Source organism: Vicugna pacos, chromosome 11 (genome assembly GCF_048564905.1).
Source record: "Vicugna pacos chromosome 11, VicPac4, whole genome shotgun sequence".
Taxonomy (NCBI): Eukaryota; Metazoa; Chordata; class Mammalia; order Artiodactyla; family Camelidae; genus Vicugna; species Vicugna pacos.
The window spans coordinates 73,648,920-73,664,106 of NC_132997.1; the positions used below are offsets into that span (position 1 = coordinate 73,648,920).

The 15,187-nt window shown below is 50.6% G+C and overlaps 1 protein-coding gene across 1 annotated transcript in view; it reads right to left on the reverse strand.

Annotated features, from left to right (window-relative positions):
- Positions 1 to 836: 836 nt before the first annotated feature.
- Positions 837 to 15,187, reverse strand: part of TLL2 (tolloid like 2) — a 115,804-nt gene continuing 101,453 nt past the window's right edge. Inside the window, exons 14-21 of the mRNA XM_006210577.4 lie at positions 13,643 to 13,768; positions 12,759 to 12,919; positions 11,965 to 12,145; positions 10,480 to 10,605; positions 7,897 to 8,024; positions 5,396 to 5,609; positions 2,687 to 2,937; positions 837 to 1,086 (exon numbers count right to left, since the gene is read on the reverse strand). Of these exons, the coding sequence (XP_006210639.1) occupies positions 952 to 1,086; positions 2,687 to 2,937; positions 5,396 to 5,609; positions 7,897 to 8,024; positions 10,480 to 10,605; positions 11,965 to 12,145; positions 12,759 to 12,919; positions 13,643 to 13,768 (1,322 nt within the window). The 3' untranslated portion in view covers positions 837 to 951. The remainder of the gene's footprint in view (positions 1,087 to 2,686; positions 2,938 to 5,395; positions 5,610 to 7,896; positions 8,025 to 10,479; positions 10,606 to 11,964; positions 12,146 to 12,758; positions 12,920 to 13,642; positions 13,769 to 15,187) is intronic.

Here is a 15,187-nt window from a genome sequence, read left to right on the forward strand (position 1 = left end):
ACCCAGTTTTCAATGATGTTCACCCCACAAGGGACCTGAATGGTCCCGCTGAAGATGTTTTTGCACGTCTTGCAAATGCAGTTTGAATGGGTTGTCAAGAGTCAAGGTCAACCATAGCAAGTGTCCCCAAAGCTGGAGGAAGGGATGGTCTCAGCCCATGGAAACCCAAGCCCAGGGGGTGTCTTCACCAACTCAGCAAGGGCGGGAGTATCAGGACGAGCCAGGGTGTTTTCTTCTCAGCAGACTGGGGACTCTCACCAGCAAATATTCTGCTGGAGGTCACAGAGGGTGCCTCCGCCCCCTCGTGCAATTAGGGAGGGGGAATCCGAGGTGGGCGAGAGCTGATAATGCCGAGGGAAGGCTGGAGGTCTCCTTGCACCGTGACTATGTGCCTTGGACACCAGTGCCCTCTATGCACGGCTTACTCTTTTGCCCTTTTCAGTCCTGGCACCATACTCTCAGATTTTCTGGTTGATATGTCCCTGGCAGAGAGTCAGCAAAAGTCCTGAGCCTAAGCTGAGAGGAACACATGAGCAACAACTGAGCTTTCACCCTCAATGCCCAGTGTAGACAGAAGATGGCCTGAGTCTCCAGGACACGGTCACAATGCCTGACACCCCTGGAAGCACTTCCAGAAATCGATCTGGACTCACCCGAGGGTGGGCTTTTGCCTCCGCAGGAGCAAGGGACAAGCAGAGTGAACACGCGTACCTGGACTGGCCAGTGACGTCAAACCTTAATCTTTAAAACTTCACGATTGTTAACACTGCAGCCAGAATCAAAGGAACATCTTCTCTCCTCTGTGTTGGCCGAACTTCATCAGATACGTACACCTCCAAGGCTAGATTTTGAGTTTTTGCTTGAGAAAAATACTGTACACTGCTTCAAGGGCAGATTCACAAGGTGCTATAGTATAAAAACATTCTCAATTCCTGTCTTTCAAGAACATCATTACTTCTTCATGTGCAGGGCGTCCTGGAACTTGGTGCTGGTGTACCGAGCGTGAAAGCCCTTCTTGTTGATGGTGTCATCTGTGTGGAATCGAATCATCAGAGAGTCCCCTGCAGAGTAGATTTCTTCCAGTGGCTGAGGGGAGGAGAAGGGAAAACCAGGGGGACTTTAAGCTCATTGGCTGTGGCTGGAGTTTAACACAAGGAGGATGAGACAGAACCTGACGCAAAGACACAGGATGGCTGATGATGCCACAAGGCATCCCTGCCAACAGAGGCCCTGAAGGGCGTCAAAACAATCTCCTTCTCAAAGGAAAGCTTTGCAAATTCTGCTCCAGAGAGCACCTCGTCCCTCCCTCTGCCCCAGCCCTGCTTTTCCAAAAGCAATCCTAAAGGCCCAGCTCATAGACAATCTACTCTTTAGTAAGTGCACACAGATTAATTAAATGCACTGCTTTAAGCATTTTCAGATCTTGTCTCATGTAAACTTGGCAACAACTTTATAAAGCAGGTGCAATCTTCATTTTATGCTTGAGGAAACGGAGACTCAAATTCACACAACTAGACAGGACCCCAAACCTCAGGTCTTTCTGACTGTAAAGTATGAACCATGAATCACCCAGCACTAGGGTCACCACTGTGGTGTGTCTCCCAGGAGACCTGAAACAAAGACCATTCCTGAGGCCGATGTCCCATCCAAGGACAAAAATTGGGGATGGAGTCACTGTATTTGTCAGAAAGACTTTGCTAAGTGTTAGATGAACAGGAGCCATGTTCAGAGGCTGCTGTCTGCCAGATTCTAATGGAACCAAACTGGGCAACCTATACATTTCTCTGCTTAGGACCTTCCCAGGTTTTCCTCTGCATGTGGACCCTGCAGTGTGAGAGACTTTTCCCTCAAAGGGACTCCAACAGTTAAGTCACATTTGGTCATCCTTTCTTCTTTGGTAGGTGAGAGAAGATGAAGGAAAATTTTTCAAAGACTTATACAAATACCAGGCTGAGGTTCTGTTCAGCACAAGCACTAATGACTCCAAAGTGATCTGATGGAAGTCCAGCCAATGGCAAAGAAGCTTGAGTGACCAGGCCTGGAGGTGGAGGTACCGGTAGAGCTGGGAGCCCAGCGTGGGCCCAGCGTGGTGCGGCCAGATAGGGACCTGGACACTGAACTGGCTGGTCCACACGTTTTCACAGAACACCAACTATATGCCAGGCTCTGTGTCAGGTGTTGGGGAAATAGCGATCAAAACAGGCCTGCCCTGTCCTAAGGAGGTAGCCCAGGAAAGAGGTGATAATGAGAAAAATGACAATGACCTTGGACATAACTACTATGTTTACAGTAAAAGAGTGATTCGTAATTTTCATAGACATTTGGTTTTGTTTGGGGAGAGAATTGTGAATATATGGAATATACCAAAGTCTAATTAAAAAACTTTGAAAGCCTAAAGAACAAATAACATGGGAGGAGGTGACCGTTTGGAAAAACAGGACAGCCCTGAAAGGAAAATGCTCTTACTTAGCTGACCTCAGCACAAGGCCTTCATGAACTGGTCCCGGTGCCTCCCAACCTCTCCGCCTACTCTCCCCGCTTCCCGCTCTGATCCGGCAGAACGAACCTCCTGGCTGGTGCTCTGAGTGGCAGGGGTTGCCAGGACTCAGACCCAGGGGGGTCTGACCACACGACGCATGCTCCGGGCCACGGGGCTTGCTCCCGGCCCGGCACCCCTGGGACTCACCCCGGAGCCGCAAAAGCGGCCGAGCCTGGGCGCCGTGCTGTCGTAGCCGTCGAACGCCTCCATGTAGTCGTAGCCACAGTCGGCCTCCTCCTCCACCTCAAAGGTCCGGAATATCAACTCCACGCCATAGCCGTCCTCTGCCACGATCACCCAGTCGCAGCGGGCCTGGCTTGGGTAATTGTTGTCTCCAAACTGGGCATGAGAATAGAGCTCTTTGGTCTGCACTTCGGCCTTCAAGCGGCCCCCGCACTCTGGAGCGAGCGGAGAGAGAAGCGCGATGCTCCCCGGCACAGAGAGCGCATGCGCCGCCCATCCGTGGCACCCTCTACCCCCAGCCTGGGGCTCTCTCTACACACCCTCCTACAGGCCTCCTTTCTCGACAAAGCCTTGTGTGTGCCCTGAGGCACGGGCCAGGCAAGTTGCATTATCCCATTTTACAGAGGAGTGAATAGATCCAGGAGTTTCGGGGTTCGCTATGGAATCCAAATTGGTCCTCATTTACAAGCCAAGGTCCTGTGTTCCTAGGCTGGGCCACAGAAGGCCTGGGGGAATACCTGAGTATGCCACTGGAAAAAGCTTTTTCCTCTCCAGTTATGGAGACATGGGGCCAATGGATCGTTTGTCCAACTGGTCGCTGGGTTGTGGTTGGATCTTTACCACTTTCCCCCTGGAAGTGCTAGAAGCATCTGAGAACAGCTAAAACCAGCCTGAACGACTTACTGTAATTTGTTATTTTTGCCAGCAGAGGGCACCAAAAACACACCAAAACTGCTAGTGATCTCTGAAACCTGAAACCTCTTGCTTGCATCTGAGAGCCTGACTTCTGGCCAGTTTTGAAACTCCTGTGGGTGTTACAGGTAAGCTGTATCTTGTACTTTTTTGGGGCTAGGGGGGTTGCTTTCTTTTTTTTAATTTATTTATTTCAATTGAAGTATGCACCTTGTGTTTTAGACTTGTGTTCTGTAGCCTTGGCGTGTGCGTTTTTTACTAGGACCATAACCCTGGATGACCGAGGTCCCATCCTACCTTGTGCCTAGGCCGCTAGAGACCACATAATAAAAATGGGTAAACGACAGTGATTGGAAATTAGAAGCAACAGAAATTCTGAAGGCAAATTCATCCACTGCAGGTCCTTAATGTGCCAACGCCCCCTTCCCCGGTGTGGCTTCTGCACTGTCCAGTAACATCCCCCTGCCTAGCTGCAGCTCCACATCCAGCCTGGCCCCAGTCCTGTCCGACTCCCAACTCTTAGCCCCGTGTGTGCTCTGGCTTAGAATTTCTTCCAGGCCTGAGCTGCCTTTGGGAAATTTCAAATTCCTGAGACGTGGCTGGCAATGAACTGGGCACCGAGCAGAGCAGGATGCTTTGTAGCCACCCTGCCAGATCCCCGCTCCGTTCTTCCGCACCTGCTCTGGGCCCCAGGAGGCAGACCTCTGGGTTTACATGGATGGAGGCTTTGCCCTCATGGTCCAGCCACAGGGAACACCAGCAGGTCAGAGGAGAGAGACGTCAGAGCATTTTGTCCCAGGCCCCCTCCCTGCCTGGTCACCACAGGCTGTCTTTTGACTGCAAGTCACAGCTCCTGTTGGGGGGCCCTCTGCATGCTCCCCTGTCTCCAGGCTCCACGAACGTCTCCCTCCTCTGGCATCTGGGCCGGGGGTAGTAACAACCTTGCAGTTCCTAGCCCTGGTTGCTGCACAGTCCCTGTGATGTCCCCATACTCTGCTCACCCCTAAACAATCCTTTATTAAATTCTCCTCAAATAACGACTCTACCTGAGTGTGTTCCCATTTCTTTCAGGGACCCCGACCCACCATGAGCACCTACACTCGATCTGCAGGGACAAGAGGGTGAAGTCACTAGTCAATGGCTTTTAAACTTCACTAGGGAAGTTACGATGCATCCCTGAACACTGGCAAGTTTTCTCCCAGGCAAGGGCAAGCCAGAGCGCTAAGATGCTGGCTGTCATTCTGTCTCACCTGATTCATATTTTCTGGCTCTGGGGAAAAAACTGAGAGGAGGGGCTGTTAAAGGGATCAGAAAACCTCACAGGGCTCATGATCACGGTCTCAAACTCTGATCGGGCTGCAGGTGGCCACTGCGTTGCCTGAGGACCAGGATCAGAGAGTCAAAGTTGCCTCACGGGCTCTCGTCCCAGTTGTATTATTTACGTGGCTAAGGAGCAGAGCCAGAGTTCTCACTGACATTCTTCTCTTTAGCACATTAAATAATGTAAGTTACAAGCATAAACATTTTCCTCCAAAGGATGGAAGAAAGCTGATTACACTTCAAGTACAGGAAAAGTAATTAGGAACAGGAACATTTTTCATTTTCTGGAACTGGTCATTGGAGGGTACAAAGGGCTGATCTCCACTACTCAGTGCTCAGACTCAGGGATTCACAGACCAGCAAAATTATAAATAAAATGTTTAAAGATGGGAATGGGGCATAGGAGAAAGAAAGGAAAGGAGGAAAGAAATGCACCAACAAAGGGTTGCCCACTTTAAGTGCTGTCAGTTAAAGGCGTTAAGAGAAAACCACCCTTTCCCTATGGTTGCCCATGTTTCATCTTAAAAGGGACATGTTATCACAGACCTCCCGCCCTGCCCCATCGACAGAATTAAAGGCAGTCCTTTCCCTGCCTTCATCACCCATCTATCTCCAGTCCACATGGGGAATGGGTTAAGGCCGGGGTCCCAGTCCACGCACCTGTGCTGTGCACTGCCTGGAAGCCTCTCCTCTGCACCGAGGCGTCAGAATAAAACCGGAGAAACAGGCTGCTGCCCGAAGCCACCACGGGGTCTGGTTTCTTGCTGCCGCAGAACCGGCCAAGGACAGGGGCCAGGCTGTCGGGTCCGTCGTACAGTTCCAGGTGGTCATAGGCACATTCCTGGTGCTGCTCGATCTCAAACTCGTTAAACGTCTGGGAAAGGAAGAGCAGCAAGTGAGGCAGGGTCACTTCAGCTGGGGTGGGGGCCCCTCTCCAGTAGTGGGAGAGGGCTGTGTGCCCAGGACACGTGTCTGCCCAGCCAGCTGTTGGGGGAGCTGGGGAGACGGGACCTCCCCAGAGGTCCATGAGACACCTGTGGTTGTCCCCGAGCAGTGAAACAATAGCTTCCTGGGAAGTATTCAGCTCACACTCTGTGGCTGCAAAAAGGCAGAGCATGATCAATGTACCCACCATCCACTTCCCAAGGAAGAATTCAAAAACTAGAGCATATGTACGAGCCTCAGATAAACTGGAGGTCTGGGCTGACTCTGGCCCCTGTGATAGGTTGCTTTAGTTCCTCAGTTCTGCAGAGAACATTTGTGGCAGTTACTAAAATCCCGTGGCCCTTCCACGGAAGCACCCCTTCCAGCTGTGCACATTGTGCGTTCCTGACCCTATGGGTAGCGGTTCCCCTGCCATCAGGAGATTTGTATTGCCATTGCGAACATTTTCCAGCAGATGGCAGCCTTTCTCTAATGCAGTCCAGATCACACTCACCCAGATTCAAGACTGTTCCGACTGACCCAGGAGAGAAGGCGAAAGCATTTCCCGCAGGCGCAGTCACGCATATGAAGTGCCTACATGGGCAGCTGTGGTCAGGGCCCTGCCTTCACCTCGATACCCCAGGCCTGGTACCCGCGCTCAGCCTGGGCGCGCATTCACCCACCCAACCTCCCCTCCGCTCTCACGGAAAAACACCCAAGCAAGTTCTGGGCGATCCTCAATTTATCGTCATGGCCTCCTGTCTTCTCTCCCATTCCGCCTGCATTACTGGTCCATAATGCAGGGGCACTTCATATACCGTCTGAGGAGCTCAGTTATCTCCAGAGTTAGAATGACCCCTTTAAAAACTGTTCGTCTGCTGGAGTACAACTTCTCCAGAGGATAAGAGGGTATGTTTTACACTCTAGGATCTGGGAGTCTCTGGCTGCTGAGAAACAAGACTTGTAGGAAAAACTCATTTTGCCTTTGAAATAACCAACCATGGTGTGCAGACCACAAGCATGTGCATGAATGGGACTTTTAAAAAAAGGCTTGAAAAATGTATATTTGTTAATTCAAGAGAGAATTAGCATACATAGCTTAATCTCCTCTTGTTAATTGAAAAAAATTAAGTTGTAGAAGAACATGAATAATAAGAGTCCATCTGAGAAATGTGAGCAAGAATAAGGGTATTTACAGATATATATTTTTTTCCTGTCCATGTACATACACATACAGAAATTTCTGGACCGATTTACAAGAAAATGTTCAGAGAGGTCATGTCTAGAGTAGGTATAGGGGGATCTGATAAGTTTTTTTATTTCCACTTTCCAACCCTCTGTACTGACTACATTTTTTTTTTATCTTAAGAGTGTACTGTTTTGTAAAATATTGAAACTGGAAACAACCGAACTTGAAACAGCACTACAGCTCTGTGTGGTGGGTGCCAGCTCACGCCAACACCACTGCGAACAGACGCTGTTTATAGAGCTTTTCTCACCCACCACTCTGTGCTGAGGGCTTCGTGTGCACCCTCTCTTTTAATCTACACAACAGCCCCATGAGGTGGTTTTCATTAGCAGCCCCATTTTCCAGATAATAAAACTGAGTCCTGGAAATGTTGAGTAACTTCTGTGAATGAAAAATACTGCAAGCCATATCAGTAAACAAAGAATGCTGAAGCCATCAAGTCATCAGCGGCTACTGCCACCGCCCTAACCACCCCCCCCAATGAAGACAAGCCTGCGGCCCAGCCTCTGCAGCCACTCACAATGGTGCTCTGAGAATAAGAAAGGACCTATCTAGCATCTTATTTAGCCCTAGATAGCTAGATGCTTGTCAAAGGAATGAATTCAATGAGCCCAAATGTTTGCTCCCTCCCATACATAGTAAAGCACTAAATTCTTTAACTTGTGATGTTTGGTTTTCTTCAGTTAACAAGTAAATAATCTTTCAATATTCCAAGTACCTGGTCTTTGCTGTAAAACTCCTGTATATCCTGGCTCCTCCCCTACCTCTTCAGAGCAGCCCCTCAGAGTGATCTGCGAGACTGTCAGCCCAGGTGAGTCCTCAGAACTGTCCACCGAATAAAAGATAACTCTCAACTTTCAGGCTGTGCATTTACTTCAGTTGACACTTCCCCAAGTTTCGGAGCTGGGAAGTGGCAGAGCAGAGACTCAGACCCGTATCAGCCTGATACTAGAGTCCACGTTGTCCATAAACTATGAAAATAACTCACGAGTTTCACCCTGTGGCCCGCGGTTGAGGAGATGTTCCAGGTACACTCCCTCCGGCTGGGGTACTTGTCCGGCCAGTTGGGGCTCACCAGGGTCCCCTCCGCACTGCTGATCTTGTGCGCACAGCCAGCTGGGGGCGACGGGGTTAGGGGGACACATACAGAGAGAGGTGGTTCACTTGTGGGCAGCACAAGAGGTGTCCTTGGAGAGCCCCCTCCCCAGGTTTATTTGTCACATGATTATCAAATGTGGGGGCAGAAGTCGGCCTGAACCAAGGGTCCCGGCTCCGAGATTTGCTGATTGACTTGGCTTTGCTGCCTTCTTGGCAGCGGCGCGGCAGCCAGCTCATCGTTCTCACTATTGCTATTCTCTTCGTGGTTATCACCGGAAATCAGGTGGAGTCAGTGATTAACAGCACAGGCTCTGGGGCCAGATGGGCCTCGGCTCAAGTCCTGCTTCCACCGCCTGCAAGCTGCGGGCACTTACACAAGCCTTGGTGTCCTTATTTGTCAAAAGACTGCCAACCTCGCTTGGGGGGGTGTGTGTGGATTAAATGAGATAATGCATGTGAAAGGTTTAGCAAATGCAAACAAAGCTCTCCATCACTATGCCTTCTGTTTTTCAGTTTTTCAAAGCAGTTTCAAGTGGAGGCTACAGATGTTGCCCTGGTTACTGTGCTATTTGCAAAGGGTGGTCCCACCTAGGACTTGCTCAGTAAGTGGAGTCACGTTTTTGGCCAATAGCTAAAGTGCTTCTCCCTCTGTGTTGAGCACTGTGCTAAGCTTTTGGAACGCATCCTCTCCAATGGAGAAGATAAGTGGAGAGATAGCAAGAGACCTGTTGTTCGGGGTGGAGCCCTGTCTTTGCTGTTACCGATTAGTACTCAGTACTAGGTACTAGTGCTAGGTACTGAGAAGGCGCTGAGGAGGTACCACCACCAACTCCAAGGCTGCCCTGGGCTTCAGGCTGCGACAGCTGGAGGGGGTGGCTGAGGGTGGGTCAGAGGGAAAGGCGGCTGCCAGGAGGTCCCTGCCCATTGCTGCCTCTGCTCGGCAGCCACACAGAGAACAGGTGCCAAGAGGGGTGGCGGCTCAGACGGAGGAACTTGTGACCAACTGTGTCCGTGTCAGCGCTGGACTTGGAGGGGGAGGGGCGCTCTGCTTCTGAAGATGTCTGAGCTCATTTTTTAATGTTCCGGGGAGGCCCTGACCAACTCCATTCTGTGGCGCCCCAGCCAGAATCTCCTAGGTCGGAAATGTGTATCCCAGAGAGAGTGAGACAGGATGGAAGGGGACAGGGCACAGCCACTCAAGGAATGACAGCAATTTAACACCAAAATGGTGGAAGATTCACCTCCTAGTTGGCCTTGAGGATTAAGAGGTTTGACTTCTAGTAGACCTTGAGCTTCATTATATGCTCATTGTAACAGTGTGATCAAATAACGTGCCTGCTGGTGCCAGGACAGCCCCAAGGCTAACCGCAAATGGGCGGTGGCCCAGTTCCTGGTAATCTCAGCCCCTTCCCCAGGGCAATTGGAATGGTCCCACTTGGAAGCTGTGAAGCTACTGAGACCATAAAAACTGACAACACCACGCCTAGTGCCCCCCACCCTTTGGAGACGGCCCGCACTCTGTCTATGGAGTGTGTGCCTACTTTTACTTTAACCTGAGCACCCAATTCCCACACCTCTTTCCTTGCCTTACACTCTGTGCAGTATGTCTCTCTCTAAATAAATCTACCTTTACTCAACGGTGGCTCGCACTTGAATTCTTTCCTGCGTGAAGCCAAGGACCCACACTTGGCGGCGCACATCTCAGGGGCTCAACTGAGACCTGGGACATGGCCCTCCTCATGCCCTACATCTGTTTTCCTGCATCAAGAGGACATGAGGTCCTCTGTCACCCTGGCGTCCGTGCAGGGCTCTGCGGTGGGACTAATGCCTAGAGGCCTGTGTGTTTATGGAGATGCTCAAACTCTTTTTGCAGGGCAGGGTAAGAACAGAATAACTGGGCAGGAAAAACCATCTGGCCCTGAAGGAGTCCCAGTAGTGAAGGGAGCAGGGAGCAAAGTCTTCCCCAAATTCTATTTCACTCTTGGACCTGCATTTGCCTCAATAGGATTATGACATAGATGGCTGATATTTATTGACATTTCAAGTGCTTAATAGGTATCAGCCTGTCTGAAATACTTTCTAAGCATTTTCTCATTTAACCCTCACAAAAACTTCAAGAAGGAGGTATGTTTAGTCCCTTTTAAGCAGAAGAGGAAACTGAAGCTCAGAGAGGTGAAGTAAGTCGCCCAAGGTCACACAGCTATTAAGTAGCAGAGTCAAGATTTAAACCTAGAGGGTCCGATTCTGGAGTTACTGCAGTAATAACTCCAGAAGAGCACTCGAGGGCCGCTGTGTGCCTCTGGAAGGAATGCCTGTCCTGGGGAACCACTCTTCAGCAGGCAGGTGGGAGGAGGGAAGGCAGATGTGGAGCCTTCTCGCTCAGGGCTCCGCAGACCGGAGGGAGCGTCCCTGGCTCTGGCTCGCACGTATGCACACATGCGGGCAGCCGAGGTGGCCCGCCGTCCAGCCTCACCCTCTTTGCAGTCCAGCCCGTTGTCGTGGAGCCGGTAGCCATTTCTGCACCGGCACAGGTAGCTCCCGAAGGTGTTGACACACTCGTGCTGGCATCCGCCGTTGTCCTGGGCACACTCGTCCTTGTCTGGGGAGATCAACGGACTCTCCTAAGAGGAACCACCAGCTTGGGAACGTCCCTCACAGCTCAGAACCCCGCTCAAGAGGAGTCTCCTCCAGGGAACCTCCCAGATTGCCAGAACTCTGATCATCCACTTAGGTGGGCGAGGGTGGGGCAGCATCTCTTGGATATTATCTGGCCCTGGTATATACTGAATTTCCCATGCTCCTAAAGCACTTCGATGTGTATATATGTTCTCCATCCCTGCTCCCTGCCAAAACCAAGGAGCTCCTTAATGGATAGGCTATTAATAATAAAATAATAATAATAATAATAATAATAATAATAATAATAATACCCATGTATTGAGTATTTACTATGCAATGGGCACTGCCCCAGGCACTTTCTGTATTATACTCTCTATATTATTGAAATTAATTCTCAAACAGTGTTAGGAGGGAGGTATCTATGCCCCCATTTTACAGGTAGGGAAACTGAGGCTGTGAACGCTAAGGTGCCCAAGGTGACTCAGTGCCCAAGTGGCTTGTGTGACCCGGATTCATATTCTGCAACCCCACACCACCTCCTGCCCATGGAGCGTGCGAGCTGTGGACCAGATGGCCCAGTGCCAGCCTGGCTCCTCTGCTTTCAGCTGTTGTGACCTTGGTAGTCCTTCTCTGCCTCAGTTGCCTCACCTGTAAAGTGGAGTCTGTAATAGTATCCTTACCGCATAGGCTTGTTGAGAGGAGGAAACAAATCAGTACAGGGAAGGCATTTAGAACAGCATCCATCCTTGAGTAAGCATTAGTTTTTATTTATCTACAGCCAGGCTCAAGTGGCCGCTGTATCATTACGGTCCTTGTAGCTCAAGCCGGCACAGTATGCAGCGCTGTCCTAAGCCAGCTTCCTCCTGGAATAACCGAGGACCCACCTCCATCCCCACCTCCCCGCACAGGGATCTCTTCAGGGGCCAGCGGTGTCTCCCTGCTGAACACTTGGCATTTTAGTTTTGCCCTCTTATTTCATGAGGACAGCTAAGAACCTGTGAGAGATGAAGGCCACCCAACACTTCAGCACTGGAACCACAGGCTAGGAAGAGGCCAGGAAGCCTCTGCCCAAGCGGCTGGGGGGAGCACAACCCTGCCCACACCTTGGTTTCACACCTCTGGCCTCCAGAGCTGTTGTTTTAAACCACCCAGTTTGTGGCAGTTTGCTGTGGCGGCCCTGTGATGGTGGAGCCACCACTCTATACAATCCCAGAACCAAGGCAGAGATACTGTGAGTGCTGGGGCAGCGGGCAGAGAGGGGTGGGCAGGCGCCCCGAGGCTGGGTGCCTGCAAAGCCGTGCTGCCCTCAGCCTGTGGCCTCACCCCCAAACCCGCGCACCTGAGAAGAAGTGGGCCCTGAAGCCACGTTTGGAGACAGTGCTGTCGGACTTGAACTCCACACGCATGTTGCTGCTCTGCGAGGTGATGACCTCGGGCGTCTCGGAGCCGCAGAACTTGCCGTGTAGCCTGGCGTCGGGGGGTAGGCCGCTGCGCACCTCCACGAAGTCGTACTTACACACCTGCGAGGGAGCGCCGTGGGGAGCCTCCCTGTGCCCCCACGTCCCCACCCCAGACCCTGGCATACTGCAGGACCCCCTCCTGAGAGCTGCACCCTGCCAGGTGGGCAGACGAGCTCAGCCAGGTCCAGCGGGAGGGTCCTCTCCACTCTTACTGGGATGCCTCCCGCCCAAGGCGCAGACAGGGGGCACGCCCGATCAGCACCCTGGCTGCAGGGCTCTGCCCGGTCTCGGCTGGCTGACTTGGTCATTCCATAACCACTGTCCAAAGGAAGGAACGGGCTATTTATACCGTCCTGGTCCCCAGCTGCATCTCACCCCCTCCGCTGGACACTAAGCCCCAGGTTCCTACCTCAGGGGACATACCTGTCCTGACCACTTCCCACCCCCAAGACCTGCTCCCTCCTCTCTGGTCCTGATTCTCCTTGGATGCGTCAGTGACAAGAGGACAAAGCACTCTGTCTGCAGAGGGGGAGCAGCTGAAACTGCCGCACCAGACCCTCCCCAGATTCTGCCCAGCTACGGCTCCATGACCCCGGGAGGCTACCTCACTGCCCGCGGGGCCCTGAGCCACATCCCAACACGACCCCCACTCAGTTAGAGCACAGGAACATACATCGTTGCCTTCCAGTTCAAACACTTCAAACTGAAGGGAAATCCGGTACTGAGCCGGGGCCACCACCTGCCAGACACAGTTTTTGTTTGTAGGATACTCCTTCGGCCACCCAGGGCTGGTGATGGTCCCATTCAGCTTGGTAATGAAGCCGCCACAGGCCACTGCACGGGGAAACAGAAGCAAGATTCATTTGGTTTTAGTTCCAAGTGACTGCGATTTTCCCCAAGCAGCAGTAAGCCCTGCTGTTCTCTAATAATAATTTTAAAAATACCTAGACCATCTGAACTGATTAATTCAGCATCCTTTCTTCTAGTCTGTTTCAACTGAGGATTTGGAGGGTTGGAGTTGAGGACAAGTCTTTACTGTGTAAAAAAAAAAAAAAAGACAATGTATTTGTGCTTACTTCTCACCCAGTGGCATAATTGGGGATGTTACATGGCTTGGGCCAAGGAGAATTGGAAATGTTTGCAGCAAGCTATGCAATGTCCCTGGCTTCCATAAACAAGGAGAGTCAAGCAGGTGGGCAAGAACAGCACCAGCCAGGTAGAAATGGAAGGAATGAACTGCACTATTGGTTGAGGCACACCAAAGTGCTCATAGTTATTCTTTGCTTTTATTTTCTACCTTAGCAATCATGTGAGTTTCACATGGTCACAGAAGAGAATGAACCACGGCCCCACTTGCACAGTTGCGAGGGTGGAGTCGCATAAAGTCATCTCATGTGTGTGACTTTACTGAGTTGCCTTTCCCTCCAGGAAGTAGGTGAATCACCCACCACGACTGTCCATTGTGCCTGCACAGCTGCCCCATCTCTGTCTGCCCCACGTCTCCTAAGACTTGTCCCCCACTCCCTCTCACTCCCGCTTGGCAGGTCCAACACCAACCTTCACACGCCTTCTTGTCAGCGGCCAGCTCGTAGCCAGGATCACACACGCACTTGTAACTGCCCAGAGTGTTGACGCAGCGCTGCTCACACCCGCCATGATCTGGCCAGGAACACTCGTCCACCTCTGTTTGGGAGGAAGGTGACCGGGTTTTTAAATCATCACAAAGCTGCCCAGTCTGTTCCCTGTCACGTTCCACATCCCGGGATTCCCAGCAAGTCTCTTCTAAAAACAAAACGACTCCTGGTGACCACCTTCCAAGGACCACCTGTCCACATCTGAGAAACCAGGAACAGCCACAGCAAGGGGTGAGTTCTTGACAACATGCAAGGGTAACTCATTAGCCAGAAGCGGGGCTCCTCTGAGCAGGGACCAGGCCTGGATCACCTCATTCTTGGAACGGTTCAGTATTTGTTTGTGACTTTAGGAAATCTCAAGAGTTCCATACCAAAGGCTTAATCAATTTTAATGCCATAAAATTGAGAATCCCTCCCTCCAAAAATGTGGAACTTCTCAGGACAGTAAGCAAAGAGTAAGGAGAAAGGGACACATTTCTAGATGAAAATGTGTAAGTATTTCCTAGGGATGGAGCCAGAATCTGTGACTCAGCATTGTAATCACTGATCTGAAGAGATATGCAGAGGAAGATCTTCAAGTTTACAGAAAACACTGGGCTCTTAGGTGAGCCAGCGCTTCCCAGAGACACTGCAGGAAAAGGCTATAGCGAGGCTGAGTTAGCCGGGGAGCTGGGTGGGATTCGGCACCGACAGTGTCCAGAGATGTGTTTGGGGCAATTAAATAGCAAGCAGGACGTTGTCCAGAGGAAGAACTGGAGAATCACTGGAAAATCTCTCCAGACATGTCAGTCCATACACACTGAAGAAAGAAAAACCCAGGCATTGGGCTCTCCCAGGAAGAGTATCAGAAGTACAAGGAAAAAGTCATTATTTTCTGATATCAAAATATGTTACATTTATCCCTAAAAAGAGCACACAAGTTGTGACCTAACAGAGCTGCAGCCTCTGTTAGGGACTGCACTAAACATGGAGACATCATCAAAAAAAAAAAAAAAGAGAGAGAGAGAGAAAGAAGAGAAAAGAAAAGAAAAGAAAAGAAAAGAAAAGAAAAGAAAAGAAAAGAAAAGAAAAGAAAAGAAATCCAATCTAGGAAGAAGGATTGGGGAGCCAGTGAGTGTACTGGTTCATAACACCATGGAAGGCAGGCACAGAACAAGTCCAGAGTTCACAAAATCTTAAAGACCTTGCATTACACATAAAAGAAAAGAAATCAGGACATTTTCGAGTTGGTAAAGACTTAGAAAGATCCCCAGTCTTGCCACCTCAGCAAGAATCCTTTAATAACATTTCTGGTAGACGGCTTTCCAGACCCTGCTGGAAAACACCTAGAGACAGGACATTCACTGTTTTCAAATGTGTTTCTTGTCCTTTGAAATTTGAATTGTTAAAAGCTCTGACTCCTTGCAACGTCCAATCCTCTGGTCTTGCAGAAAATGCAAACCTTTCAACCATCATTGTATCCTTTTTC